At 39.1% G+C, this 27,688-nt stretch overlaps 2 protein-coding genes across 2 annotated transcripts in view; one reads left to right on the top strand and one right to left on the bottom strand.

The window, feature by feature from the left end:
• The window catches only part of PIWIL2 (piwi like RNA-mediated gene silencing 2), a 77,759-nt gene extending 50,984 nt beyond the window's left edge, over positions 1-26,775 (top strand). Inside the window, exons 21-23 of the mRNA XM_047717323.1 lie at positions 22,516-22,769; positions 23,605-23,712; positions 24,894-26,775. Of these exons, the coding sequence (XP_047573279.1) occupies positions 22,516-22,769; positions 23,605-23,712; positions 24,894-25,050 (519 nt within the window). The 3' untranslated portion in view covers positions 25,051-26,775. The remainder of the gene's footprint in view (positions 1-22,515; positions 22,770-23,604; positions 23,713-24,893) is intronic.
• A 321-nt stretch (positions 26,776-27,096) lies between these two features.
• On the bottom strand, positions 27,097-27,487 carry LOC125094036 (60S ribosomal protein L35a-like; the record flags this gene model as incomplete). The annotated part of the gene is made up of 1 exon (XM_047719804.1): positions 27,097-27,487. A coding segment is annotated over one exon (330 nt), but the record flags the coding sequence as incomplete, so codon positions are not given.
• Positions 27,488-27,688: the final 201 nt, after the last annotated feature.

Here is a 27,688-nt window from a genome sequence, read left to right on the forward strand (position 1 = left end):
ATGGATTAAGTGAAAAATACATGGTTATAATTTCTGCAAGAGACACATTTTAGTGTCAAAAACACAGTGGGTTGAAAGTAAAAGTAAAAGGATGGAACAAGATTATATAGAGTCAAATAGTAACCAAAACAGAGATGGAGTGGCTGTACTATCAGATAGAACAGACTTTAAGATAACAATTGTTACTAGAGATAGGGAAGGACATTTTATAATGGCAAAATGTCAATCCATGAGGAAGACCTAAAATACAAATACATATGAACCTAACCCAAAATAGACCCCTCAAAATATATCAAACTAAAATTAGCATAATAGGCAGAAATAGAAAATTCAACAGTGGCTCCTGGGTGGCTCAGTCGTTAGGCGTCTGCCTTTGGCTCAGGTCATGATCCCAGGTTCACGTTGGGCTCCCTGCTCAGCGGGAAATCTGTTCTCCCTCTCCCACTCCCCCTGCTTGTGTTCCCTCTCTCACTGTGTCTTTCTCTATCAAATAAATAAATAAAATCTTTAAAAAAAAAAAAAAAGAAAAGAAAATTCACAGTAATTACTTGGAGACTTCAAAACTCCATACTTTCAATAATGGATAAAAAAATTAGAAATAAGATTAACAAGGAAACAGAATATTTGAATGCTGTGATCCAACTAAACATAACGATTATCTATAGAACACTCCACCAGCAGAATACAGATTCTTCTCAAATGTATATGGCACATTCTCTCAAGATAGTCAACTATGTTGGGATATAAAACAAGACCAATTAAATTTAGAATGATTAAAATCACATAAAATATGTTCTCAAACCACAGTGGAAAGAAATTAGAAATTTTAATAAGGATAAATTCAGGAAATTCATAAATACATGAAAATTAATACTCCTGAATAACCAAGGCATCAAAGAAGAGATTAAAAGGAAAGTTAGAAAATACTTTGAAATAAATAAAAACAAAGATGCAACTTACCAAAACTTGTGGATGTAGGCAAACAGTGTTTGGAGGGAAATTTATAGTTGTAAACACCTATTATAAAAATGAAGATCTCAAAACAACCCAATTTCCACCTTGAGAAATAAGGAAAAGAAGAGCAAACTTAAAGCAAGGAAATAATAGGAAGTAAGGAAATAATAGAGATTAGAACATGAGTAAATGGAAAATTGAAAAACAGTAGTAAAAATCAATGAAACCAAAAGTTTATTTGAAAGGATCAATAAAATTGACAAACCTTTAGCTAAACACCCATGAAATATAGAAGAGTAAGATTTCTAAAATCAGGAATGAAAAAAAGAGACATCACTACCGACCAAATGGGAAAAAAAGGATTATAAAAACATACTGTGAACAGCTGTGTCCCAAGAAAATAAATGAAACGGACAGACCCTGAGAAAGACACAGACCACTGAATCTTTTTGATTATACCAAACATTTAAAGAGGAATTAACACCAACCTTTCATAAATTCTTCCATCGAATTGGAAAGGAGAAAACACTTCCCAGTTCATACTATGAGGCTAATATTACCATGATACTAAAGCTAAACAAAGCTATCACCAGAGAGCTGCAGCAGGCATCTAGTTGGGAAATGAAGAAAAACTATGCCTTTCTAGATGTTGTTAACTTACATATAGGAAACCTTAAAGATCACACACATAAACTATTATAGCTAATAAATTAGTTCAGCCAGATTGAGGATATAGGATTAATATATATTAATCACTTGTACTTTTGTACACTAGCAGTGATCAAAAATGAAATGAAACAGAAAAATGTTAACAAAAGGGCAAGACGCGTGCTGAAAACTACAGAATGTCTTGAAAGAAATTGAAGAAAATGTAAATAAAAGGAAATACATCACTTGCTCATGGATTGGAAGCCCCCGTCCCTATTGTAAACTGATTTTTCACAAGGATGCCATTCAGGGGTGGAAAGAATGGTCTTTTGAAGAACTGATGCTGGGACTCCTGGATATCCACATGAGAAAGAATGAAGTTGGATCCTTGCCCCACACCAGGTACAAAAATTAACTCCAAAGGATCAAGCACTCAAGTGTATGAACTAAAACTTTAAAATTCTGGATAATAACATAGGTGTAAATCTTTATGACTGTATATTAGACAACAGTTAGATATGACACTGAAAGCAAAAGCAAGTAAAGAAAAAGATAAATTGGACTTCATCAAAATTAAATCCTTTTTACCTAAAGGACACCATCAAAGTAAAAAGACAACCCATAGAATGGGACAGAATCATTCTTCTCATATATCTGGTAAAGGTCTACTTTCCAGAACATTGTAAAGAACTCTTATCCCTCAACAACAGAGAGACCAATTACCCAATTTAAAACCAGGAAACATTTGAATAGACATTTTTCCAAAGAGCATATACAAATAGACATGAAACACGTGAGGGGCACCTGGGTGGCGCATTTGCTTAAATTGCATCTGACTCTTCAGCTCAGGTCATGATTTCAGGATTGTGAGATTGAGCCCTACACTGGGTTACATGCTGGGCAATGAGCCTGCTTAAGATTCTCTTTCTCCAGGCACCTGGGTGGCTCAGTGGGTTAAAGCCTCTGCCTTCGGCTGAGGTCATGATCCCAGGGTCCTGGGATTGAGCCCCGTATTGGGCTCCTGTCCTCCGGCTCTCTGCTCAGCAGGGAGCCTTCTTCCTCTTCTCTCACTGCCTGCCTCTCTGCCTATTTGTGATCTCTGTCTGTCAAATAAATAAACAAAATCTTTAAATAAATAAATACAAAATGGTAATGCTTCTGGAAGGTAACAGAAAAATAATCTAGGTGACCTTGAGTTTCAGTGATAACTTATTTAGATACAAGAGCACAATCCATAATAGAAAGGATAAGTTGTACTTAATTAAAAGTTAAAACTTCTCAGGGCACCCAGCTGGCTCATTTGGGAGAGCATGCAACTCTTGATCTTGGGGTGGTGAGTTTGAGCCCCCAAACTCAAGGTTTGGGTGTAGAGATTATTGAAATAAACAGGACTTTTTAAAAAATTAAAGACTTCTCTGTGAAAAAGATACTAAGAGAATGGAAAGTTTCAGAATGAAAGAAAATATTTGCAAAGTGCCTTTTTGATAAAAGCATTGTTATCCATAATATACAAAGAACTCCTCTAAAACTCAAGAAGGCAATCTTATTAAAAGAAGGGCAAAAGACTTGAGAGACATCTCACCGAAAAAGATTTTTAAATGGCATATAAGTATATGAAAATATAATATAATATTAGGGAGTTATAAATTAATAAAATGATGAGATACCATTATATTCCTATTAGAATGGCCAAAATTTGGTATCACACAGATGATACCAAATGCCAGTGAAGATGTGAAGAAAGAACTCTTCATTCATCTTTGCTGGTAGGAATGCAAAATGGTGCAGATACTTTGGAAGACAATTTGGCAGATTCTTTCAAAACTCTATTTTTAAGACAGAGGGTGGGGTGGGGGCAGAGGAAGATTGAGAGAGAGAATCTTAAGCAGGCTCCACCTCCAGCGCAGAGCCCAATGTGGTTAAACACCTGACTCTTGGTTTCAACTCAGCTCATGATCTCAAGGTTGTGGAATCAAGCCCCGCACTGGGCCCAGCACTCAGCATGGAGTCTGCTTGAGATTTTCTCTCACTCTCTTTTACCCTTCCCCCAGTGCATGTGTGCGCTCTCTCTTTCTGTCTCAAATAAATTTATCTTATTTTTGTAAGATTATTTATTATAAATATATCTTATTTAGTATAAGATTATATATTATAAATATATCTTATTTGAGACAGCACAAGCAGGGAGAGTAGCAGGGAGAGGGAGAAGCAGACTCCCTGGTGAGCAAGGAGCCTAACATGGGACTCCATCCAAGGACCCTGGGATCATGACCTTATCCAAAGGCAGATGCCTATCCTACTGAGCCACCCAGGTGCCCCTCACCCCCAAAAAGACTCTTGAGATGCTTGACTAGTTCAGTCAGTAGAGCATGTGACTCTTGATCTCTGAGTGGTGAGTTCAGGCTCCACACTGGGCATGGAGCCTACTTAACAACAACAACAACAACAACAACAACAAAAAACCCTCACCCTAAGATCCAGCAGTAGCACTTAGTATTTACCCAAATGAGATGAAAACTTATGTCGGTACAAAAACTTTCGCAGAGTTGTTCATTGCAGATTAATCCACAATTGCCAAAACTTTGAAGCAACAAAGATGATACCAAATCATCTAGATCCAAATCATAAAGATCTCCTTTAGTAGGTGAAATGAAAATTAAACTGTGGTGTATCCAGGCAATGAATTTAAATGCATATTACAAAATGAAAAAAGCCCATCTGGGAGACTACATACTGCATGACTCCAACTATAGTACACTCTCAAAAAGATAAAACTGTGGAGCCAGTAGAGAGATCATTGGTTGCCAGAGGTTTGGGAGTGTGAGGAAGGGAAGGACAAACAGGGAGCGTAAGGGATTTTTAGGGCTGTGAAACTATTATATGTGATACTGTAATGATGGATACATGATGTCATGCATTTTTTCAAAGCTTAAAGAATGTACAACACCATGTGAGCCCTAATATAAATACAGTCTTTAGTTAATAACAATGTGTTAGTATTTGCTCATTAACTGTAACAAATGTACTACCTTAATAATTAATATGGTATTGGAGAAAAACTTTAGGTTGAGAGGGGTTATGTGGGAACTCTGTATTGCCATCTCATGTTTTGTTTTTTGTGTGTGTGAACTTATAAATGGTCTAAAAATAGTATTTTTTTTTTAAGATTTTACTTGGGGCACCTGGGTAGCTCAGTCATTAAGTCGTTAAGTGTATGATCAGGTTATGATCCCAGGGTCCTGGGATGGGACCCCTCATTAGGCTCCCTGCTTAGCAGAAGGCCTGATTTCTCCCTCTCCCACTCCCCCTGCTTGTGTTTCCTCTCTTGCTGTGTCTCCCTCTGTCAAATAAATAAAATTTTTTTAAAAATAAGTAAATATTTTATTTCTTTGAGGACCGCCTGGGTGGCTCAGTTTGTTAAGTGTCTGCCTTTGGCTCAGGTCATGATCTTGGTCCTGGGATGGAGCTCCGCATCAGGCTCCCTATTCATTGAAGAGTCTGCTTCTCTCTCTGACTGTCCTCCCCACTTGTGCTCTCTTTCTCTGTCTCAAATTTAAAAAAAAAAATCAAAAATTAAAAAAAAAAAAAAAGATTTTATCTGAGAGAAGAGAGAGCATGAGTATGGGGGAGGGGCAGATCCATGTACAAGGTCATGATCCTAGAGTCCTGGAAAGGAGCCCCGCACCAGGTACCCTGCTCAGTGGAGAGAGTCTGCTTGTGCTTCTCCCTCTTCCTCTGCCCCTCCCCTACTTGTGTACTTGGCCATGCACACTCTTTTTCTCTCTCAAATAAAATCTTTAAAGATTGAACACAGGGTTCTTTAAACAGTTTAAGCAGGGTTCTTTAAAACTTTTTTAAAAAGTAGATAACTCGTGAAGGTTGCAAAATTCTATGAATATAGAACCTTTGAGTTCTATACCTTAAAAGAGTGACCTTAAGGCATAGCGAACTAAAAAGCAAATAAAACTGTTCAAAAAAAGAAAAAAAAAAGCACTTCCAAACCTAGCCTTTTAGGTGCCCTTGTGATATCAGCAAAACCAGCAACTGATGGCATGGGAGAAACAGATACAAAAGCCTCTGGTTCATTTGTCTCCGCCTCCATTCTTCTGCTGATGTTGCCTGGATTTAAGGCCTTCACCTAATGTGTATGTCCTTTGTCCAGCTTTTCATTTGTAAGATTTTTCAGAATTCCTGGTCTCAAGTGTCACATCTTGTGGGCAAGCTTTAAGCTCATTCATGGTTTGATTTCATGTCTGTATTTAGATTTATATCTTTAGTCCAGCCATTCTTGAACTTTTGGTCTAAGGAACCCTTTACATTCTTAAATATTAGTGAGTTTTTATTTAAGTAGTATATATCAATATTTATCATATTCAGAGTTAAAATTGAGGAAATGTTTAATGTTTTTGAGTTTACTTTAAAATAAGAAAAGAGGGACGCCTGGGTGGCTCAGTTGGTTGGGCAGCTGCCTTCGGCTCAGGTCATGATCCCGGCGTCCTGGGATCGAGTCCCACATCGGGCTCCTTGCTTGGCGGGGAGCCTGCTTCTCCCTCTGCCTCTGCCTGCCGTTCTGTCTGTCTGTGCTTGCTCTCTCTTCCTCTCTCTCTGACAAATAAATAAAAAATCTTTAAAAAAATAAAATAAAATAAAATAAAATAAGAAAAGAGGGACGCCTGGGTGGCTCAGTTGGTTAAGCAGCTGCCTTCGGCTCAGGTCATGATCCCAGCGTCCTGGGATCGAGTCCCACATCGGGCTCCTTGCTTGGCGGGGAGCCTGCTTCTCCCTCTGCCTCTGCCTGCCATTCTGTCTGCCTGTGCTTGCTCTCTCTCCCTCTCTCTGACCAAAATAAATAAATAAATAAATAAAATTTTAAAAAAATAAAATAAGAAAAGAAGTGCTGGTAAGGATGTGGAGAGAAATTGTGCACTGTTGATGGAAATGTAAGTTGGTGCAGCCACTATGGAAAACATTATGGAGGTTCCTCAAAAAATTAAAAATAGAACTACCATATGTTTCAGCAATTCTCCTTCTGGCTATTTATCTGAAGAAAAATGAAAACACTAACTTAAAATGGTATCTGCAGCATTATTTGCAATAGCCAAGATATGATGGGCCAACCTAATTGTCCATCAGTGGATGAATACAGAAATTGTGGCATATATATTATAATGGAATATTATTCAGCCATTAAAAAAGAATGAAATCTTGCCATTTGCAGCAACATGGATGGACCTTGAGGGCGTTGTGTTAAGTGAAATAGGTCGGGGGAAGAAAAATATCATATGAGTTTATTCATATGTGTTGTCTTTTTTTAAAGATATATTTATTTAAGAGACAGTGCATGCACACAAGTGGGGGAGGGGGTAGAGAGGGAGAATCTTCAAGCAGCCTCCTTGCTGAACGTGGAGCCCGCGTGGGACATGAAGCTTAACCAGCTTAACCAACCATGAGACATCCAGGCACCCCATACGTGTCATCTTAAAAAAAAGAAAAAAAAGTTCATAGAGAACAGATTGGAGTTGTCAGAGTTGGGGAATGAGGAGAGTGGACAAAATGGTTGAAATGGGTCAAAAAGTACAAACTTCCAATTATAAAATTAAATGAGTCATGGGGATGTAATGTTGGCAACTGTAGTTGATACTGTATGTTGTATATTTGAAAGTTACTAACAGTAGATCTTAAAAGTTCTCATCACAAGAAGAAAATAGTATAATTATATGAGGTGATGGATATTAACAAGATGGATTTTGCTGATGATTTTACAATATGTATAAATATGAAATAATTAAAATTTTACACCTGAAACTAGTCTCCTATGTCAACTGTACTCTAGTAAAAAATAGGATAAGTATAAACTCAGTATATGTTAATGACATGGCATTTTTGTTTTTACTTTACTTATTTTTAAGTAATCTTTACACCCAGCATGGGGCTTGAATTTCCGACCCTGAGATCAAGAGTTGCGTGCTCTACTGACTGCACCGGCCAGATGCCCCAATAACAACATTTTTTTTTTTTTTAAGATTTTATTTATTTATTTGACAGAGATCACAAGTAGGCAGAGAGGCAGGCAGAGAGAGAGGAAGGGAAGCAGGCTCCCCGCTCAGCAGAGAGCCTGATGTGGGGCTTGATCCCAGGACCCTGGGATCATGACCCGAGCTGAAGGCAGAGGCTTTAACCCACTGAGCCACCCAGGCGCCCCCAATAACAACATTTTTAATTAAATATAACTACTACCAAAATGTTTAGTGAGAAGAGAGCCATTGTTTTACATTTTTGCAAATGGCTTTAATGTTTAGGTTAGCAAAATGCAAGTAAATATTCTATATTTAGTCTTTTGTGATGTCATGTGTCATTTACTTCTGGAAAATTCTAGTATATAATTTATGAGAGAATTACAGTGATAAATGACAGGTAATGTAGTAGTAGTATTATAGTATAAAAATATTTTCGACTTCATGGACTTCCTAGAATGTTCCAAGGACTGCCGATAGAGAAACATGGGACCCAAAAGGACACATTCTGTAGTCAGTACTGTTCATCTGAGCTCCTAGACTTATCTCCAACTCTCTGTTTGGCCACTCTACTTTGGTGTCTCAGGAGCCACTGAAACCTAGTGTTTGAGTATGGGTGCCAGTGTTTCCTTCTACTCAAGTGTGAAAATCAAAACCCAACTACATTCTTTTTTTTTTTTTTTTAAACATCAGCTGTGTGTTTTTATTTTAAAGATTTTATTTATTTATTTGACAGACAGAGATTACAAGTAGGCAGAGAGGCAGTCAGAGAGAGGAGGAAGCAGGCTCCCTGCTGAGCAGAGAGCCCCATGTGGGGCTCGATCCCAGGACCCTGGGATCATGACCTGAGCCGAAGGCAGAGGCTTTAAACCACTGAGCCACCCAGGTGCCCCCCAACTACATTCTTGACACTTGACTCAGCTTTATCTTTCATGATGAGTAATCACCACATGATAGGTTCATCAGTTACTTAGCCTAAGCTTAAGAAGCTGGAACTCTGCTCTGATCAACCTTGTTGCTGCTGATGTGGTTCTGACTGTTGCTATGACTACGTAGGGCTAGACCAGTTTTGCTAGTATTTGACTTTAGAGTGGGGAGGGCCAAGGAATTTCCTTTAGAATGAAAAATTGCAGGCAGCTGTAGATTATGTCAATGTGGGTTCTTTCTGCTTTTTAGTTCCATCTTCACTTCTCTTTTCTTAGCTGAATTGGGACAAGATTGGGGTGGAGTGCTTACTCCAGCAAGTGATTATTATTTGGAGGAATCTTCCAGACATCAGCTTGCCCTTCCTGTAACCACAATTGCCCATAGTTTGCCTGGCCTCTTCTTTTTTTTTTTCCCCAATTTTTTTTATTGAGTAAAATACATATAACATAAAATGTACTGTCTTAACTTTTTTGATTAATACAGTTGATTATTTTATTTTATTTTTTTAAAGATTTTTTGTTTATTTATTTAACACAGAGATCACAAGCAGGCAGAGAGGCAGGCAGAGAGAGGGGGGAAATAGGCTCCCTGCCCAGCAGAGAGCCCGATGTGGGGCTGGATCCCAGGACCCTGGGATCATGACCCGAGCCAAAGGCAGAGGCTTAACCCACTGAGCCACCCAGGTGCCCCCAGTTGATGGTTTTAAATGCATTTATAATGTGCAGTTATCACTACCACAATCTCCATAGTTCTTTTTATCTTGTAAAACTGAAACCCTGTACACATTTAACAATAAATCTCCATTCTCCACCTTCCCCGGCTCCTGAGCAACCACCATTCTATTCTCTATTGATTTTGACTAAATACCTCAGATAAGTGGAATCATACAGTATTTGTCTTTTTGTAACTGACTTTATCACTTAGCATAATGACCTCAAAGTTCATCCATGTTGTATTATATTGCAGAATTTTCTCCCTTTTTAAGACTGGATAATATTTTGTTGTATGTATATACTATATTATGATTATGCATACATCTGTCTATGGACACTTGGGTTGCTTCTGCATTTTAGCTATTGTGAATAATTCTGCAGTGAACACGAGTGTACAAAAATCTCTTCAACACCCTCTGTATCCAGAAATGGAATTGCTTGATCATATGGTAAGTCTTATTTTTAATTTTTTGAAGAACTGCTGTACTGTATTCCACAGCGGCTATGCCATTTAATAATCCCACTGTGCACAAGGGTTCCAATGTCTCCACATATTGGCAATACTTCTGTCTGTGCGTGTGTGTGTATGTATATATATTTATATTGGCCATCCTAGTGGATGTGAAGTGACATATTACTGTACTTTTGATTTTGCATTTACCTAATTCTCCCTTCAATTCTGTCCTTCTCACATATTTCGATGCTCTGTTATCAGCTGTATAAATGCTTAGAGTTGTTACATCATCTTGCAGTTTTGGAACCTTTTTTATTTTTTATTTTTATTTTATTTATTTATTTGACAGACAGAGATCACAAGTAGGCAGAGAGGCAGGTAGAGAGAGAGGAAGGGAAGCAGACTCCCCACCGAGCAGAGAGCCTGATGCAGGGCTCGATCCCAGGACCCCAGGATCATGACCGAAGGCAGAGGCTTTAATCCACTGAGCCACCCAGGTGCCCCCGGAACCTTTTTAATGTATAATGTCCTTTGCCTTTTGTAACTCTTTCTGATTTCAAGTCTATTTTGTCTGATATTAGTAAACATCCCTAGTTTCTTTCTTTCTTTTTTGGGGGAGGTGGAGTAGTGAGGGACAGAGAGAGAAGGAAAGAATAAATCTTAAGTAGGCTCCACACTTAACACTGAGCCTGACACAGGACTTGATCTTACAACCCTGAGATCATGACCTCAACCAAATAAAGAGTCGGATCCTTCACTGACTGAGCCACCTAGGTTCCCACCTGCCCCCCCCATTTCTTTTTAATACTTTTTGCACAGAATATCATTTTCCATTCTTTCACATTCAATCTACATGTATTTTTGGATCTAGAGTGAGTCTCTTATAGATAGTGTATAGATGGATCATGTGGGGTTTTTTTTGTTTTGTTTTTTGGTGTTTTTTGGGATCATGTGTTTTTAATCTATTCTGCTGGTCTCGGTTTTTTTTTTATTGGAGAATTTAATTCATTTACATTTAAAGTAATTACTAATTAGGGGAGAAATTTTGTCCTTTTGCTGTTTGTTTTCTATGTATGCCTTCTAGCTTTTTTTGTCCTCCATTTACTGTATTAGTATCTTTTGTGTTTAGTTCATTTTTTTGTTGTAAAATGGTTACATTCCTTTCTCATTTCATTTTTTAATTGTATAATTAACATACCGTATAATGATTCAACAACCCTATACATCATGCTGTGTGCATCAGATTAAGTGTGCTGTTAATCCCCTTTTACTATTTCAACGATCTTCCCCATCCACTCACCCTCTGGCAACTGCCAATTTGCTCCATGTATTTAAATGTCTGTTTTTTTGTTTGTCTCCCTTTTTTCTTTGTCCATTTGCTTGGTTTCTTAAATTCCACTTGTGAATGAAATTATAAGGTATTTGTCTTTCTCTGACTGACTTATTTCACTTAACATAATACCATCTAAGTCTATTCATGCTGTTGCAAATGGCAAGATCTGTTTTTGTGGCTGAGTAATAATCCAGCATGTTGGGTGTCTCTGTGTGTGTGTATACCACATTTTCTTTATCCATTCATCTGTCAGTGGACACTTGGATTGCTTTGTATCTTGACTATTTTGCTTCCATAAACATAAGCATCCTTATATCTTTTCAAATTAATGTTTATGCTTTCTTTGTATAAATACCCAGTAGTGCAATTACTGGATCATATTGTAATTTTATTTTCAATTTTTTAAGGAACCTCCATGTTGTTTTCCACAGTGGCTGCACCACTTTGCATTCTCACCAGTAGTGCATGAGAGTTCCTTTTTCTCCACATCTTTATCAACACTTGTTATTTTTTGTGTTTTTGTTTTTATCTATTCTGACTAGTGTAAGGTGATATCTCATTGTGTTTTTGATTTGCATTTCCTTGATGAATAGTGATGTGGAGCATCATTTCATGTATCCACTAGCCATCTATATGTCTTTTTTGGAAAAATGTCTATTCAGATCCTCTGCCCATTTTTTTTTTTTTTTCCAAATTTTAAGTTGGCTCCATGCCTAATGTGGGGAGTGAACTCATGACCTTGAGATCATGAGTCATATGCTCTAGTAGCTGAGCCAGCCAGGCACCCCCATCTGCCCATTTTTTTTTAACTGGATGATTTGTTTTTTAAGTGTTGTTTTATAAGTTCTTTATATATTTTGGATTTAAACCCCTTATTGGATATATCATTTGCCAATACTTTCTCCCATTCAGCAGGTTGCCTTTTTGTTTTGTTGATGGTTTCCCTCACTGTGCAAAGGCTTTTTATTTTGCTATAGTTCTAGTAGTTTAATTTTCCTTTTGTTTCCCATGCCTGAAGAGACCTATCTAGAAAAAATATGGGTGATGTTAAAGAACTTAATGCAAATTTCTTTATCTCACATCTTATCCATTCATCAGTTGATGACACAGTTAGGCTGCTTACTATATCTTGGCTGTTGTAAGTAATGCTGCTGTAAACATAGGGGTGTATGTATCCCTTTGAATTAGTGTTTTTGTATTTTTTGAGTAAGTACCCAGTAGTAGTGCAATTGCTGGATTGTAGGGTAGTTCTATTTTTAACTTTTTTGAGGAAGCTCCATACTATTTTCCACAGTGGTTGCACCAGTTTGCATTCCCATCAGACAGTGCACAAAGGTTCCTTTTTCTCCACCTCTCTACCATCTGTTTCTTCTGTTGTTGATTTTAGTCAGTCTGCCAGGCGTGAGGTGATATCTCATTACAGTTTTGATTTACATTTCCCTGATGATAAGTAATGTTGAGCATCTTTTCATGGATTTGTTAGCCATTTGTATGTCTTTTTTTTTTTTAGGATTTTATTTATTTTTATTTATTTGAGAAAGAGAGAGGAGAGCACAAATGGGGGAGTGGTAGGCAGACAGAAAGGGAGAAGCAGGCTCCCCACTGTGCAGGGAGCCGGACTTGGGGCTCAGTACCACGACTCTGGCATCATGATCCAAGCCAAAGGCAGACGCTTAACCAGCTGAGCCACCCAGGCTCCCCAGCCATCTGTATGTCTTTGGAAAAATGTCTGTTCATATATTCTGCCCATTTTTAATTGGATTATTTTGGGATGTTGAGTTTTACAAGTTCTTTATATATTTGGATACTAACTCTTTATTGAATATGTCATTTGCAAATATCCCCTCCCTTTTCATAGTTTCCTGTTTAGTTTTGTTGTTTCATTCACTGTGCAGAAGCTTTTTATTTTGATATAGCCCCCATAGTTTATTTTTGCTTTTGTTCCCTTTGTGTCAAGAGACCTAATCTAGAAAAATATTGCTACGGTTGATGTCAGAGATATTACTGTGTGTGCTTTTTTCTAGGATTTTTATGGTTTTGGGTCTCACATTTAGGTATTTAATCCATTTCAAGTTTATTTTTGTGTATGTGTAAGAAAGTGGTCTAGTGTCTTTCTTTTGCATGTTGCTGTCCAGTTTTCCCAACACCATTTGTTTCCTATTGGATATTCTTCCCTCCTTTGCCAAGGGTTAATGGCTATATAGTTATAGGTTTATTTCTGGGTTTTGTTTTCTGTTCTATTGATCTATATGTCTATTTTTGTTTCTATACCATACTGCTCTGATCACTACAATAGTCTGGAATCGTGATGCCTCCAGCTTTGCTTTGCTTTTTCAAGGTTTCTTTGGCTATCCGGGTTCTATTGTGGTTCCATACAATTTTTCAGGATTGTTCTGGCTCTGTGAATAATGCTATTGGTATTTTGATAGGGACTGTGCTAAATGTATAGATTTCTTTGGCTAGTATAGACCTTTTATAACAATATTTGTTCTTCAAACCCATGAACATGGAATGTGTTTCCATTCCCCTACTATTGTTGTATTATTGTCAGCTTTTTCCTTTATGTCTGTTAATAGTTGCTTTATGCATTTAGGTGCTCCCATGTTGGGTGCACAACTATTTACAATTGTTATATCCTCTCCTCGGATTGTTCCCTTTATCATTATGTGTGTCCTTTGTCTCTTGCTACAGTCTTTATTTTATTTTATTTAAAGATTTTATTTATTTATTTGACAGAGATCACAAGCAGGCAGAGAGGCAGGCAGAGAGAGAGGAAGGGAAGCAGGCTCCCAGCTGAGCAGAGAGCCCGATGTGGGGCTCGATCCCAGGACCTTGGGATCATGACCTGAGCCGAAGGCAGAGGCTTTAACCCACTGAGCCACCCAGACGCCCCACTACAGTCTTTATTTTAAAGTCTGTTTTGTGGGATGCCTGGGTGGCTCAGTGGGTTAAGCCGCTGCCTTCGGCTCAGGTCATGATCCCGGGGTCCTGGGATCGAGTCCGCATCGGGCTCCTGCTCAGCAGGGAGCCTGCTTCTCTCTCTGCCTCTGCCTGCTGCTCCCCCTGCTTGTGTTCTCTCTCTCTCTCTCTCTCTCTCTGACAAATGAATAAATAAAATCTTTAAAAAATAAAAATAGGGGCACCTGGGTGGCTCAGTGGGTTAAGCCGCTGCCTTCGGCTCAGGTCATGATCTCAGAGACCTGGGATCGAGCCCCGCATCAGGCTCTCTGCTCAGCGGGGAGCCTGCTTCCTCCTCTCTCTCTGCCTGCCTCTCTGCCTGCTTGTGATCTCTCTGTCAAATAAATAAATAAAATCTTTAAAAAAATAAAAAATAAAAATAAAAAAAAAATAAAGTCTGTTTTGTCTAATAAGTATTGCTACTCCACTTTTTTTTTTAACTCCATTTGCCTAATAAATGCTTCTCCTTCTTTTTGTTTTCAGTCTACATGTGTATTTGGGTCTGAAGTGATTCTCTTGTAGGCAGCATATAGATGGGTCTTTTTTTTTTTATCCATTCAGTTACACTGTCTCTTTTTATTAGAGCATTTAGTCCATTTAAGTTTAAAGTAATTATTGATAGGTATGTACTCCTAACATTTGTTACTTGTTTTATGGTTGTGTTTTAAAGATTTTATTTATTTATTTATTTGAGAGAGAGTGTGCCACACATGTGTGTGCAAGTGAGGGGAGGAGCAGAGGGGAGGAAAGAGAGGGAGAGGGAGAGAATCTCAAGTGGACTCGGTGCTGAGTCTGGTGGGCCCGATCTCACTACCCTGAGATCATGACCTTGACTGAAACCAACTGAGCCACCTAGGTGCCCCTACTTGTTTTATGGTTGTTCTAATAGTTCTTCTCTGTTCCTTCCTTTTCTTGCTCTTTTGCCATATGATTTGATGGCCTTCTTCAGTGATATGCCTGGATTCCATTTTCTTTATTTTTTGTGTATCTATTTGTCGTTGCTGTTAGGTTCGTATATAACATCTTTTTTTTTTTTTTTTAAAGATTTTATTTATTTATTTGACAGACAGAGATCACAAGCAGGCAGAGGCAGGCAGAGAGAGAGAGGAGGAAGCAGGATCCCCGCTGAGCAGAGAGCCCGACGCGGGGCTCGATCCCAGGACTCTGAGATCATGACCCGAGCCGAAGGCAGCGGCCTAACCCACTGAGCCACCCAGGCGCCCCCGTATATAACATCTTATGGGTTGCTTAGGTTTGAACTCATTCCAAAAGCATTAAATTTTTATCCCCCGCCCCCCACCAACCACAGTGTATGTATATAGGATGTCTTACTTTACATTCTTTTATTTCGTGACTCCTTTGGCTGATATTTATAGGTATAATTGATTTTATTGCTTTTGTGCTTTAACTTCCATACAGGTTTTTTAAGTGATTAATCTGCTTGTGTTATATGTTTGCATTTATCTTTGAATTTTTTTTCCTTTCATAATACTTTTTTTTTTTTTTTAAGATTTTATTTATTTACTTGAGAGAGGGAGAGAGAGCATGAGAAGGGAGAAGCAGACTCCCCAAGGAGCTGGGAGCCTGATGTGGGACTCAATCCCAGAACTCCAGGATCATCACCTCAGCTGAAGGCAGTGGCTTAACCAACTGAGCCACCCAGGCGTCCCCCTTTCATAATACTCTTTATGCTCTTATGACCTTTTCTGTTTACTCAAAGAATTTCATTTAATGTTTCTTATAAGGCTTGTCTAATGGTGATGAACTTCTTTAAGTTTCTTTTCGTCTGTGAAACTCTTTATCTCTCCTTCTATTTTGAATGATAACCTTGCTGGGTAGAGTATTCTTGTATGGAGGTCTTTTCCTGTCAGTAATTTGAATATCTCACGTCACTCTCTTCTGGTCTGCAACGTTTCTGCTGAAAAATCAGCTGATGGGGTTTACATATCCACACCAAGATATGGACGTCCTTGGGTTGATTTTGTTGGGGGTGCTCTCATTTCCTTTTATGTATGTTTAGTAGCTATTTTCTGTGTGGTTAGCATGGGGATTACATTTAACATCCTAAAGTTCTAACACTCTAATTTGAATGTATAGTAGTTTAACTTCAATAACATATTAAAAGCTCTGCTCCTTGCAGGTCTGTCTCTAGCTCTTTATAAGTATAGATAGATAAAATATCTAAATTTATTATATATATTGACATTTGATGTAAAAAAATATAGGTATCTTTATTTATAAATAATAAATATACCCCAAAACGTAGACTGATAACCATTTTAAATACATTTGTCTTTAAATTTTGTAAAAAAAAACAAGATTTAGAGTTAAAAACCAAAGGTAAATGGCACTAGGTTGTAGACTAATACTTCTGTTCTAAATTACTAGTCTTACAAATTGTGTAGAAAAATTTAAAATGTAGTACCAACCATCATTACAATAATACTTAACCTTTATTGAAATCTTTATTTCTTCGCACAGCTACACATTACTATCCGGTATTCTTCTATTTCATCCTCTAGGACTCTTTGAGCATTTCTTGCGTGGCATGTCTTCAAGTTTGCTGTTTTCTTCTGCCTATTCAGATCTGCATTTGAATCTGTCTAGGGAATTTTCATTTCATTTATTGTACTTTCCAACTCTAGAAGTTATTTTTGGTTACTTTTTAGGTGTTCTCTTTATTAATATTTCCACTTTTGTTTACTTTGTTCACATCTCTCTTTGGTTCTTTGAGCATCTTTAAAACCATTGTTTTAAGGTCTTTGGTCAGCATAACTGCTATGAGGTCTTTGTCAGCAATGGTTTCTGTTGATTTAATGTTTTCCTTTAGGCGTACCTTCCTCTTTCTTTTTTTGCCTTGTGAGTTTTGTTGAAAACTGGACATTTGAATCTCGTAATGTTGTAACTTTGGAAATCAGATTCTTCCCCTTCTTCAGGGCTTTGCTGGTTTTTGTTAGTTTTCTTTTTTTTGATTGTTATAGGTTATGACTATGCTGGGACTTAAGGTCTTTTAAGTTCTTTTTTGCACATTTCTGTGTCTGGACGTGCATTGTCACTTCCTGATTATTTACATGTATGCAGTTGTTTTTGAATGTCTAGTTTCAGTGTTTGACCCCCAAAAGAGGAGAAAGAGCAAAATGAATGGCACTTACCCATTAAAGCCTCTGGAAGTCACTTTTGCTGGAGAGATAGATGTAGCAAGAATGGCTGCCTGCCTCTTCGCATACACGTGATCAGAAGCAGCAATCAGAGCACAGATCCTGGGATTGAAAGGACAGTGCCCTGAAGTGTGGGCGAACATGGGGATAGGGCTGCTTTTTTTTTTTTTTAAGATTTTATTTATTTATTTATTTATTTATTTATTTAATTTGTCAGAGAAAGAGAGAGAGCACAAGCAGGCAGGGTGGCAGGCAGAGGCAGAGAGAGGAGCCCAATGCGGGACTTGATCCCAGCACCCTGGGATCATGACCTGAGCCAAAGGCAGCGGCTTAACCAACTGAGCCATCCAGGCGTCCCAATAGGGCTGCTTTTATACTGAGAGTAGAAATAACCTGCACTTCACTGTCCCAAGTCTCCCTGAGAAGTTGCAAGCCTTCAATGAACTCTAAAACCATTTAACATCAGGGAGATTCTGCTAGTGCATTTTTAAGGAGGGGTGGGGGAAGACAAATTCCTTATCCTTCCTCCTCCACCACCTCCCAAGAATCCTGTCAGTCTGGTCTGTTTTGGATAACAATTTCTCCAGCCTCGGGCCTCCTCTTCCTGCTACCCACACTCACTCTTGGCCTTTGTCTCTTGGATCTTTCAGAGATTCCCTGCTCATCTGTGAAGGCTCTTCTTTGTTCAAGTCAGTTTATCAAGGCTTTCTTGCATCTGCTGGTCTTTGATAGTTCCATATGGAAGTGTGATTTTTTTTAGGAGTTTATTTATTTGTTTGTTTATTTTAGAGGGAGAGACTGTGTGCACACCTGTGCAAGCAGGGGGAGAGGCCGAGGGAGAAAGAACCCAAAGGACTCCAAGCTGAGTATGGAGCCCAGTGTGGGTCTCAATCCTACAGCTGCAAGATCATGACCCCAGCCGAAACTGAGCGTCAAACACTTAACTGACTGAGCCACCCAGGCATCCCTGGGAGTGTGATTTTTATATTTTGATTTCTTTGTGTGGTACCGTAAGAATTAAGGTTTTTGGTGTCTTTTGACATTCTGAACTTGAAGTGTTCTAGTCCTAATACCCATTCTTAATCATCTTTGATCTTCTTTACTTTTTAATTTTTTTTAAGATTGTATTTATTTATTTGAGAGAGAAAGAGAGAACTATTGAGAGATAACATGGGCAGGGGTGAAGGAGAAGCAGGCTCCCTGCTGAGCATGGAGCTTGATGCAGGGCTTGATCCCAGGACTCTGGGATCATGACCTGAACCAAAGGCAGATGCTTAACCGACTGAGCCACCCAGGCCCCGATCTGTTTTTTCAGATGGTTGCCTGAGTAGTTTTTCAAATGTGTAACTGATCATATAGTTGTCTCTAGTAGTTTTCTTATCCTTTCTCCAGCTGTAATCTAGGCCTTTGCTTATGTTTTACCTGGAATCCTTTTATCCTTCTCTGCTGTCTGAATTGTCTCCTGATTTTTCATTACACCTTTTACTGAGGCATAATGTTCATTTTTCTCTCTCCAGATGACAAATGTTTTATGCTTTTCTCTTCTTACAGTGTTTTGCTTACACCTTTATAATGTTATTTATAATTTATCACTAGCATTTACTTTTTATGTCTGTCTCCCCAGTTTTACTTTGGGTTCCATGAATATTTGGGTTGTATCAAAGTAATTTTTTTTAATTTTCTGAGACTAGCAAATTGCTTGTATTTAGTGGCTTTGAGTGTTCTGTGAATGAATGAATGGGATCAAGCCCTGCACTGGGTTCCCTTCTCAGCAGGAAGCCTGCTTCTCCCTCTGCTTCTGCCTGCTGCTCATCCTGCTTGTGCTCTCTCCCTATCAAATAAATAAATTAAATCTTTTTTAAAAAACGTGATTTGGGGACGCCTGGGTGGCTCAGTTGGTTAAGCAGCTGCCTTCGGCTCAGGTCATGATCCCAGCGTCCTGGGATCGAGTCCCACATCGGGCTCCTTGCTCGGCGGGGAGCCTGCTTCTCCCTCTGCCTCTGCCTGCCATTCTGTCTGCCTGGGCTCGCTCTCTCTCACTCTCTCTGACAAATAAATTTAAAAAAAATCTTTAAAAAAAAAAAAAAACGTGATTTGTCTTATGTCCTGACCCTTGTCTAGACCATAATCATCATTTATAGAAGGAGGAGACTGGATTAGATGACCTAGAAAAGTTATTTTTCACTCCCTTGATCTCATTATGCCCCTTCTTTGTGCTTCAGAATACCTGTATTTCCTTGATCTAGCTCATTCTCAGTAGCTTTTAAAAATAAATGTAGTTGGGGCACCTGGGTGGCTCAGTGGGTTGGGCCTCTGTCTTCGGCTCGGGTCATGATCTCAGGGTCCTGGGATCGAGCCCCACGTCGGGCTCTCTGCTCAGCGGGGAGCCTGCTTCTCCCTCTCTCTCTTCCTGCTGCTCTGCCTACTTGTGATCTCTCTCTCTCTGTCAAATAAATAAATAAAATCTTTTAAAAAATAAAATAAAATAAAATAAATAAATAAATGTAGTTGGCTATTGAGTAATACAAGGGTTAGGGGCATCAACCCCCTCCACCATGCAGTCAAAAATCTGTGTATAACTTTTGACTTCTCAGAAACTTAACTACTAATAGCCTGCCATTGACCAGAAGCCTTACCAATAACATAAACAGTAGATTTAACACATGTTTTGTATGTTAAATGTATCACATGCTGTAATCTTACAACAAAGTAAGCTAGAGAGAAGAAAATGTTAAAATCATAAGGAAGAGAAAATGCACTTAAAATACTGCACTGTATTGGAAAAAATTAATGTATAAGTGGACCCATACAGTTCAAACTTGTGTTGCTCAAGAGTAAACTATATATACTTTTTACTTTATCTCTCTTAACAATCCTGACAAGGTAAAGTGGTATGTCCATTTTTCAACTGAGGAAACAATGTTCAAGATCATAGCCAAGGGATAGGAGAATCAGACTCAGTCCCAGATCTCCTGACCCCAGATCCAGTGTTCTTCCTCTGTGTTTCCTTACCTGTGAATTGAGAGATTTTTCCTGATACCTGTGGTATCCACCTTTTAACACACATTTTAACTTTGAGAAGTTACAGAAATGTGTTAACTTTAGCAAAATGGGAATTAGTTGATAAAATTACAGAGAGTCTCAGGACGGCTGAGAAGGTTTAGCATCAAGCTGGGAAATGGACAGGAGCCAGGGTAGCTCCTAAAGTTCCAGAAGCAAGGACCTAAAGAGATACTACCACAGAGGGTCCAAAATCCGAGCGGTTTTCTTCTTCTTTTTTTTTTCTTTTAAAGATTTTATTTATTTATTTGTCAGAGAGAGCGAGCGTGAGCACAAGCAGAGGGAGCAGCAGGCAAAGGGAGAAGCAGACTCCCCACTGAGCAGTAAGCCCCATGTGGGACTTGATCCGAAGAGCTTGGGATTGTGACCTGAGCTGAAGGCAGACGCTTAATCAACTGAGCCACCCAGGAGTCCCCAAGTGATTTTCATTCTCTGCTCAAGATTCAGAGCAAGGAGGAACGTAATGTTGATGTGACTTGAGTCATCTTTATGTCCTTTGGTTAGTGGTTCTCAGCTGGGGGCAGTGGCAGTGTCTAGAGGCATTTTTTAGTTAAAACGGGCGATTGCTATTGGCATCTAATGGGTAGAGGCCAGGAATGCTAAATATCCTATAGTGTCAGCCCCCGCAAAACAAAATTATCTAGCCCCGTCAGATCAGGAGTGCTGAAAGACCTTGGATGAGGGGAATGCACCTGGATTAATAGTCCTCCCAGACTTATCCTTTTGGGGGTAAGAGAAAACTGAATGTTCTTACCAAAAAAGGTAGAATAGATGCTGGACAGCCAAAGATAACACACAAAAAAAAGTAGTACAAACTGGAGCACTAATGTCAGTTTTGGACTGTGAAGATGAGTCCACACTTGGAAATGAAATACTTGAGGTATGTTAGAAAGAAAGGGACATTTATAAAATATTTGAAGTTCTGAACTTAAACTCCAGAAATATTCTAAATGATTATGTTTAAAGAGTATTCTTTGAGGGTGCCTGGGTGGCTCAGTGGGTTAAGCCGCTGCCTTCGGCTCAGGTCATGATCTCAGGGTCCTGGGATCAAGTCCCGCATCGGGCTCTCTGCTCAGCAGGGAGCCTGCTTCCCTCTCTCTCTCTCTGCCTGCCTCTCTGTCTACTTGTGATCTCTCTCTGTCAAATAAATAAATAAAATCTTTTAAAAAATAAAAAAATAAAGAGTATTCTTTGAATTGAACTTAAAAAGAATAATGTATAAAGAATGAATAGTGTGGGGCGCCTGGGTGGCTCAGTGGGTTAAGCCGCTGCCTTCGGCTCGGGTCGTGGTCTCAGGGTCCTGGGATCGAGCCCCGAGTCGGGCTCTCTGCTCAGCAGGGAGCCTGCTTCCTCCTCTCTCTCTGCCTGCCTCTCTGCCTGCTTGTGATTTCTCTCTGTCAAATAAATAAATAAAAATCTTTAAAAAAAAATAATGAATAGTGTTTAAAAAAAAAGAATGTATAGTCTGTGTGTATATTTAATTCAGTATTAGGTTTTTGAGGGGAATTGTGAATAACCTATACCACGCAATTAGAATCAAACTGCCACTTACTGTGAGTCAAACTAAAGCACTTTTCAGGGAACTTCTAGTTTAAGATAGAACAGCTTATTCTCTTGAACTGTTGAAATCAAATCCAGCTAGAACATAATTATATTCTCTAATGGGAAGCACATTATTCTTAGACTGATTCAAGCCAGCATCCAAATTTGATTTGGATCCATAAACAATTTACCATGACTTTTTGCCAACTAATTACTTAAAGTAAAAATGTTTAATGTTATACCTTTATGTTTAATGTTATCCTTTAGGATAATATTTAGTAAAGGATCTTTTCACTAATTAGCAACTTCGGATGTTACTTACATACAAAAAATGTGAAAATGGTAGATTTGTAGGATGTGCAGTCATATGTGCATTTCTCTACCAGTTTACCTTGTTCTTTGCCTAGACAGTAATTCATGTTAAATCCAAATCATAGGAAGATTGATTCACCCCATAATTTTCTTACCATTCCTTTTAACTTTGAGTACGTGCCATAGTATGTGACTCATCACTGGCTTATTTTTGCTTTCATATTTTATAACACCTTCTCTGTACCAGGTCTGTTTTACTACCCTGAGGAAGTCTAGAAGTGACTAGAATCTTTTCTCCTTTCCCTTCTGACATGGTGGTTTGGTCCCTCCATCAGAGGGATCTGCTGCCAGATCTCTGGGCTGTGTACTGAGTGAGCCTCTTCCTGCCTGCGGTCATTAACCCCACACCCCACAGTTCACCTCAGCGTGGTGTCCGTTGCAGGTGAATCACTGTCTCCCAGAGAAGATCGTGGTGTACCGTGATGGAGTGTCTGATGGCCAACTAAAGACGGTTGCCAACTACGAGATTCCTCAGCTACAGAAATGTTTTGAAGCTTTTGAGAATTATCAGCCCAAGATGGTAGTATTTGTAGTTCAGAAGAAAATCAGCACTAATCTATACCTGGCTGCTACTGAGCACTTTGTGACTCCCTCCCCTGGAACTGTGGTAGATCATACCATAACAAGCTGTGAGTGGTAAGTGGGGGAAAACATTATATTTCAATAAGAGTAGGTGTGAAGAGTTATCTGTTCTCTGGGTATTGGAATGGGGAGGTTGCCTAGAGAGACATGGAATGGAATCCTCAGAGATTTTGCTATTATAAGATATTTTCAAAAGGATTGAAAAGAAAACAATAAAGCTTAAATATTTAAAATATATATAATATAATAAATATATAAAAATAAATATATTTAAATATAAATATTCAGTATTTATAAAATAGTTATTTATAAATGTATAAGTTTTTACATATAAAATATATGTATATAGAATATACATATATTTATGTAAATATATGAATGCATATAATAAATATAAATAAATATAAGTATTTATAAATATTCAGTATAAAATACTGAATGCACATTCTTTTCCTAAGGTCGTACATGCTTTTTTAATCTTCTGCTCACAGTTTTGGTAGTTCCTACTACCACTCTTTTTTTTTTTTTAAGATTTTTTTTTTTTTTTTTTTTTTTTTTTATTTGACAGAGATCACAGGTAGACAGCGAGGCAGGCAGAGAGAGAGAGGAGGAAGCGGGCTCCCTCCCAGGACCCTGGAATCATGACCTGAGCTGAAGGCAGAGGCTTTAACCCACTGAGCCACCCAGGCGCCCCCCTACTACCACTCTTAAATAGCCTGTTGAATCTAGAAAACTGAGCTATAATCATGGTGGTCTGTGTGTGTCCTTGATCCAGTCATTTGACCTTTCTGAGCCGTAGGTAAAGGAGCCAAAATGATCACCAAGATCTTTTCCAGCTTTCTGTAGCCAGATCTGACCGTATCATTCCTTTGTACTTTTTCCTTCCTAGGGTAGACTTCTACCTTCTTGCTCATCACGTACGGCAGGGTTGTGGCATTCCTACCCACTACATCTGTGTTCTCAACACTGCAAACCTGAGCCCTGATCACATGCAGAGGTGAGCTGACCTGTCATTTACTCTTTCTCTCTTGTAATTAATTCTGGCCAGCTAGCTAAGATGGGGTTAATCCCCTCCCCCCCCAAATATTTACCCTTTGAGTTTCTTCTTATCTTTCATAATAATGGTATCTTTTTGAAGGTGGATTGGTCTGTCTTATGCACATTAAAATTATTTTAAGAGCTTCATTTTTTTTTTAATCTTTTTTCCCCTAAGGATTTATTTATTTATTTATTTGATAGATATCACAAGTAGGCAGAAAGACAGGCAGAGAGAGAGGGAGAAGCAGACCCCCAGCTGAGCAGAGAGCCAGATATGGGGCTCGATCCCAGGACCCTGGGATCATGACCTGAGCCGAAGGCAGAGGCTTTAACCCACTGAGCCACCCAGGCGCCCCTTAGAGCTTCATTTTTTTTTTAAGATTTTATTTATTTATTTGACAGAGAGAGACACACATTAGAGAGAGGGAACACAAGCAGGGGGAGTGGGAGAGGGAGAAGCACGCCTCCCGTTGAGCAGAGAGCCTGATGCAGGGCTGGATCCCAGGACCCTAGGACCATGACCCCAGAGCCGAAGGCAGAAGTCCAATGACTGAGCCACCCAGGCTCCCCCATAAAGCAAGTTTTGAGACCCAATGTCTTTGGGCTCAGATTATATCAGTAGTTTGCTGGGGTGGTACTTACCTTCTGCAGCCTCTTACTGAGAGGAAAAAAAGTTCTGTTGTTAACCTTTTTTTTTTTTTTTAAAGATTTATTTATTTATTTGTCAGAGAGGATTGGAGGGGGGAGAGAGCACAAATAGGACCAACAGCAGGCAGAGGGAGAAGCAGGCTCCCCATTGAGCAAGGAGCCTGATGCAGACTTAGACTCTGGGATCATGACCTGAGCCCAAGGCAGACACTTAAATGATGGAGCCACCCAGGTGCCCCACCTTGTTTTGATCTAAAAACGGGGCACCTAAAATGAGGAAATTTACCCATGTTACCCCTGTCCTCTTAACTTACAAATAGTGGAAAGGAAATAATTCCACTTAAAAATAATGATTCCCCAAAGTTGCATCATGTATTTCTCAGTACCCTGGTTTTTTGAAAAGTATGCTGTGTGTCATACACCCATTTCATAATCATGTCCCAGATTGAAGGTGGAGAGTCCTACAGATCACATTTTCTTCTTGGCCTACAGGTTGACTTTCAAACTGTGCCACATGTACTGGAACTGGCCTGGCACCATCAGAGTTCCAGCTCCTTGCAAGTATGCCCACAAGCTCGCTTTCCTGTCAGGACAAATCTTGCATCACGAACCAGCCATCCAGCTATGCGAGAACCTGTTCTTCCTGTGACTGGCCCACCAGGCTTTGGGCTGGTTGGGGAGGTTAGAGTTCTGAACTCGGCGGCGACTCCTGCAGGAGCAACAGAGACTGAAGGGGTTTTTGTGTTGGTGGGTTTTTTCATCGACCCAGTAGAATAAGATATTTTTTCTTCTTTTTTTTTTCTCTTTTATACCTGATAGCACCAAGAAATAAGTTCCATTCTAAATATCAGCTGGAAATTGCCTTGTGGTCTTTGTAGAGCAAGTGCAGGCAGCACTGTTCCTGCGTAGATGGCGAGGTGGATGCGGGGGAGCCTCGAGGAGCCTCTGCAGCCAGCGTGCCCTGTGCAGACGTGTGGGAGCAGTACTTACACCTCAGAAGTTCTGCTGACTACTTAGTTCCCATTTCTGGCGCCAGAGGTGATAATGAATGAAGTCATTTCAGGTTTCTTACAGTAGAGAGTTACTTTATTTGGGCAACTGAGAAAGGTAATAAAAAGGCCTGTGAGGCAAAGTTTTTCAAGATACTGCTATTGCTGGCAAGTGTGAAAGGCACGTAGTAAAACCAGCTGGTGGCATAGTCAGGCCCTTCTGACCTAATCTTGTCTGGGGACAGAGTTTATGACACCTATGAAGGAGTTGGCTTTGAAGCTTTCGAAAGGGGCCTTGAACCACTCGTTAGCCTCCTGAGAGAGGCCAGATAGTTTTTTCTGTATATTTTAATTGCTTTACAGTGTCCCATGTTGATTTCTTCTTAAACCCCTCACCCCCGACACACATTTGCTCTGTTACTGATCTTTAATAAGCTTCAGCTTTTAAATTAAGAATCAGAACATGGTGAAATTCAACAGGTAGGAAGGTTTATGACAGAGTGAGCCTTTCTTAAACCTTTCTCCCGGATGTGCCTTCTTTTCGTTGATGTGTTTGTAAATGGAATCACTCATTTTCCTTGCTCAATAATCTATTCCTGGGTCTTGGCTCATTTTGTTAGGAATTTTTCTGAATCCAGCTTAAGATTTCCAGAAGTCAGCTTTGGAAAACATGACACTCCTGCCAAAGTCCAGCCATTTCAGCTTAGAAAGTTGTCACTCTGCCTGTGGGTTTTTTTGTGTTTATTTTTCCCTGTTTTAAAATCTCCTAACCCCTTTGGGGTTAATTCCGTTTTAACTTGCTTTAACTGGTTTTAAAAGCCAGTTTTATTTAACCTTTTTGAATTTGCTTTTATTTATATTTTGGTGTGATGGCATGGAGGGGACAAAGCAGAAATTCCCATTTTATATGACAGTGTGTGAGAAGACAAAGTTTAGCTTAAAAAACTCCTTAGAAGAAGAAAACCAAGCAAGTTTTCAGTTTGTTGTGGTGCCCAGCCTCTGCTTCAAAGTTGTGTTGAAGAACTTTGAGTGTTGATAGTCCTTAAATGCACTTCTGGTGTCGTTTGGAGGGTAGGACACAGGGTAAGGCTAAGGCCTGGAATTTAAAACCACTGAATCAAACAAATTGGATCACTGGTCTCTGGCTTAACTGATCAGTTTTCTGATTCTCTTCAGAAGCATTTTGAATTTTTAATTTCTCTTTTGAAGTTGGATTTCCTAATACTCATTTCCTCTTATATAATCAAAAAGACAAATGCTTGAATATAATACAAAAATTTCTTCACTTTTTATTCCTGTTTTCTTGCCTTGTTTTTCAGTCTCAGTGTGAAATGATTGGGCTGTGGTGTGGGAAATAAATAAAAACAAATTTGTATAAATGTAAATTTGTGTTTGAGATCGTGCTGTTGATATATTGATATAGTTCTTTTCCTTTCTAGAACTGCAACACTTGTTAGAATTATTAGTTTATTATTCACTATGCAAGATGCAGCTCCAGTATTAGTAGCAAGGTAATTTCACTGGGACCTGGTAGTAAGATTTCTCGAAAAAGTCACTAACAGTCTTCTGGAGTGATAGAGGGATGTGTCTGTGTGCATGTGTGTGTGTGTTGTCTTGTTATTCAAATCTCTTTTCCCATCAGACAGTTTCTATTACCTATGTGAGGGCCGGCCTGAAGAGTGGCCTCTCCCTTCCCCTTTTTCTTTTTTTTTTTTTTTTTTTTTTACAAGAGAACAAATCTACACCTTTATTTACTTTTCATTAAATTTAAATCCTTGAGGGGTACAGCATCACACGGATTCTGTGGCCAATGGCTTTAGCAGGAAGGTTGCTTCGGAATTTGGCACGAACCATGCCGCTGTTTCCATGAGCACGAGTTACTTTTCCCCAGATTACTCTGGTTTTGTTTGGTTTGCCACCAGGAGTCACTGTGTTGTTCTTTGCTTTGTACACGTAAGCACATCTCTTGCCTAGATAGAATTCCGTTTCATCTCGAGCATATACACCTTCGATTTTAAGAAGAGCTGTGTGCTCCCTCTGGTTGCGGAGACCCCGCTTATAGCCAGCAAAAATGGCCTTGGACCACAGCCTTCCAGATTATTCGGCGTTTTAGGGGAGTCCTGTTCCCAGCAGGCCTCAATTACTTGCGCCCAAAGTTCAGCAACAAGCCTCCCTTCCCCTTTTTCTAATAATGCTTGCCCTTCTTTCTGTAACCCTTAAAAATACCTTCCCAAAGCACGCTGGCTGCTTGCTTCATCACTACATCTCCTTGTATTTATTTAGAAACTCCATTCTGAG

This window comes from Lutra lutra, chromosome 2, assembly GCF_902655055.1.
Source record: "Lutra lutra chromosome 2, mLutLut1.2, whole genome shotgun sequence".
Classification (NCBI taxonomy): domain Eukaryota; kingdom Metazoa; phylum Chordata; class Mammalia; order Carnivora; family Mustelidae; genus Lutra; species Lutra lutra.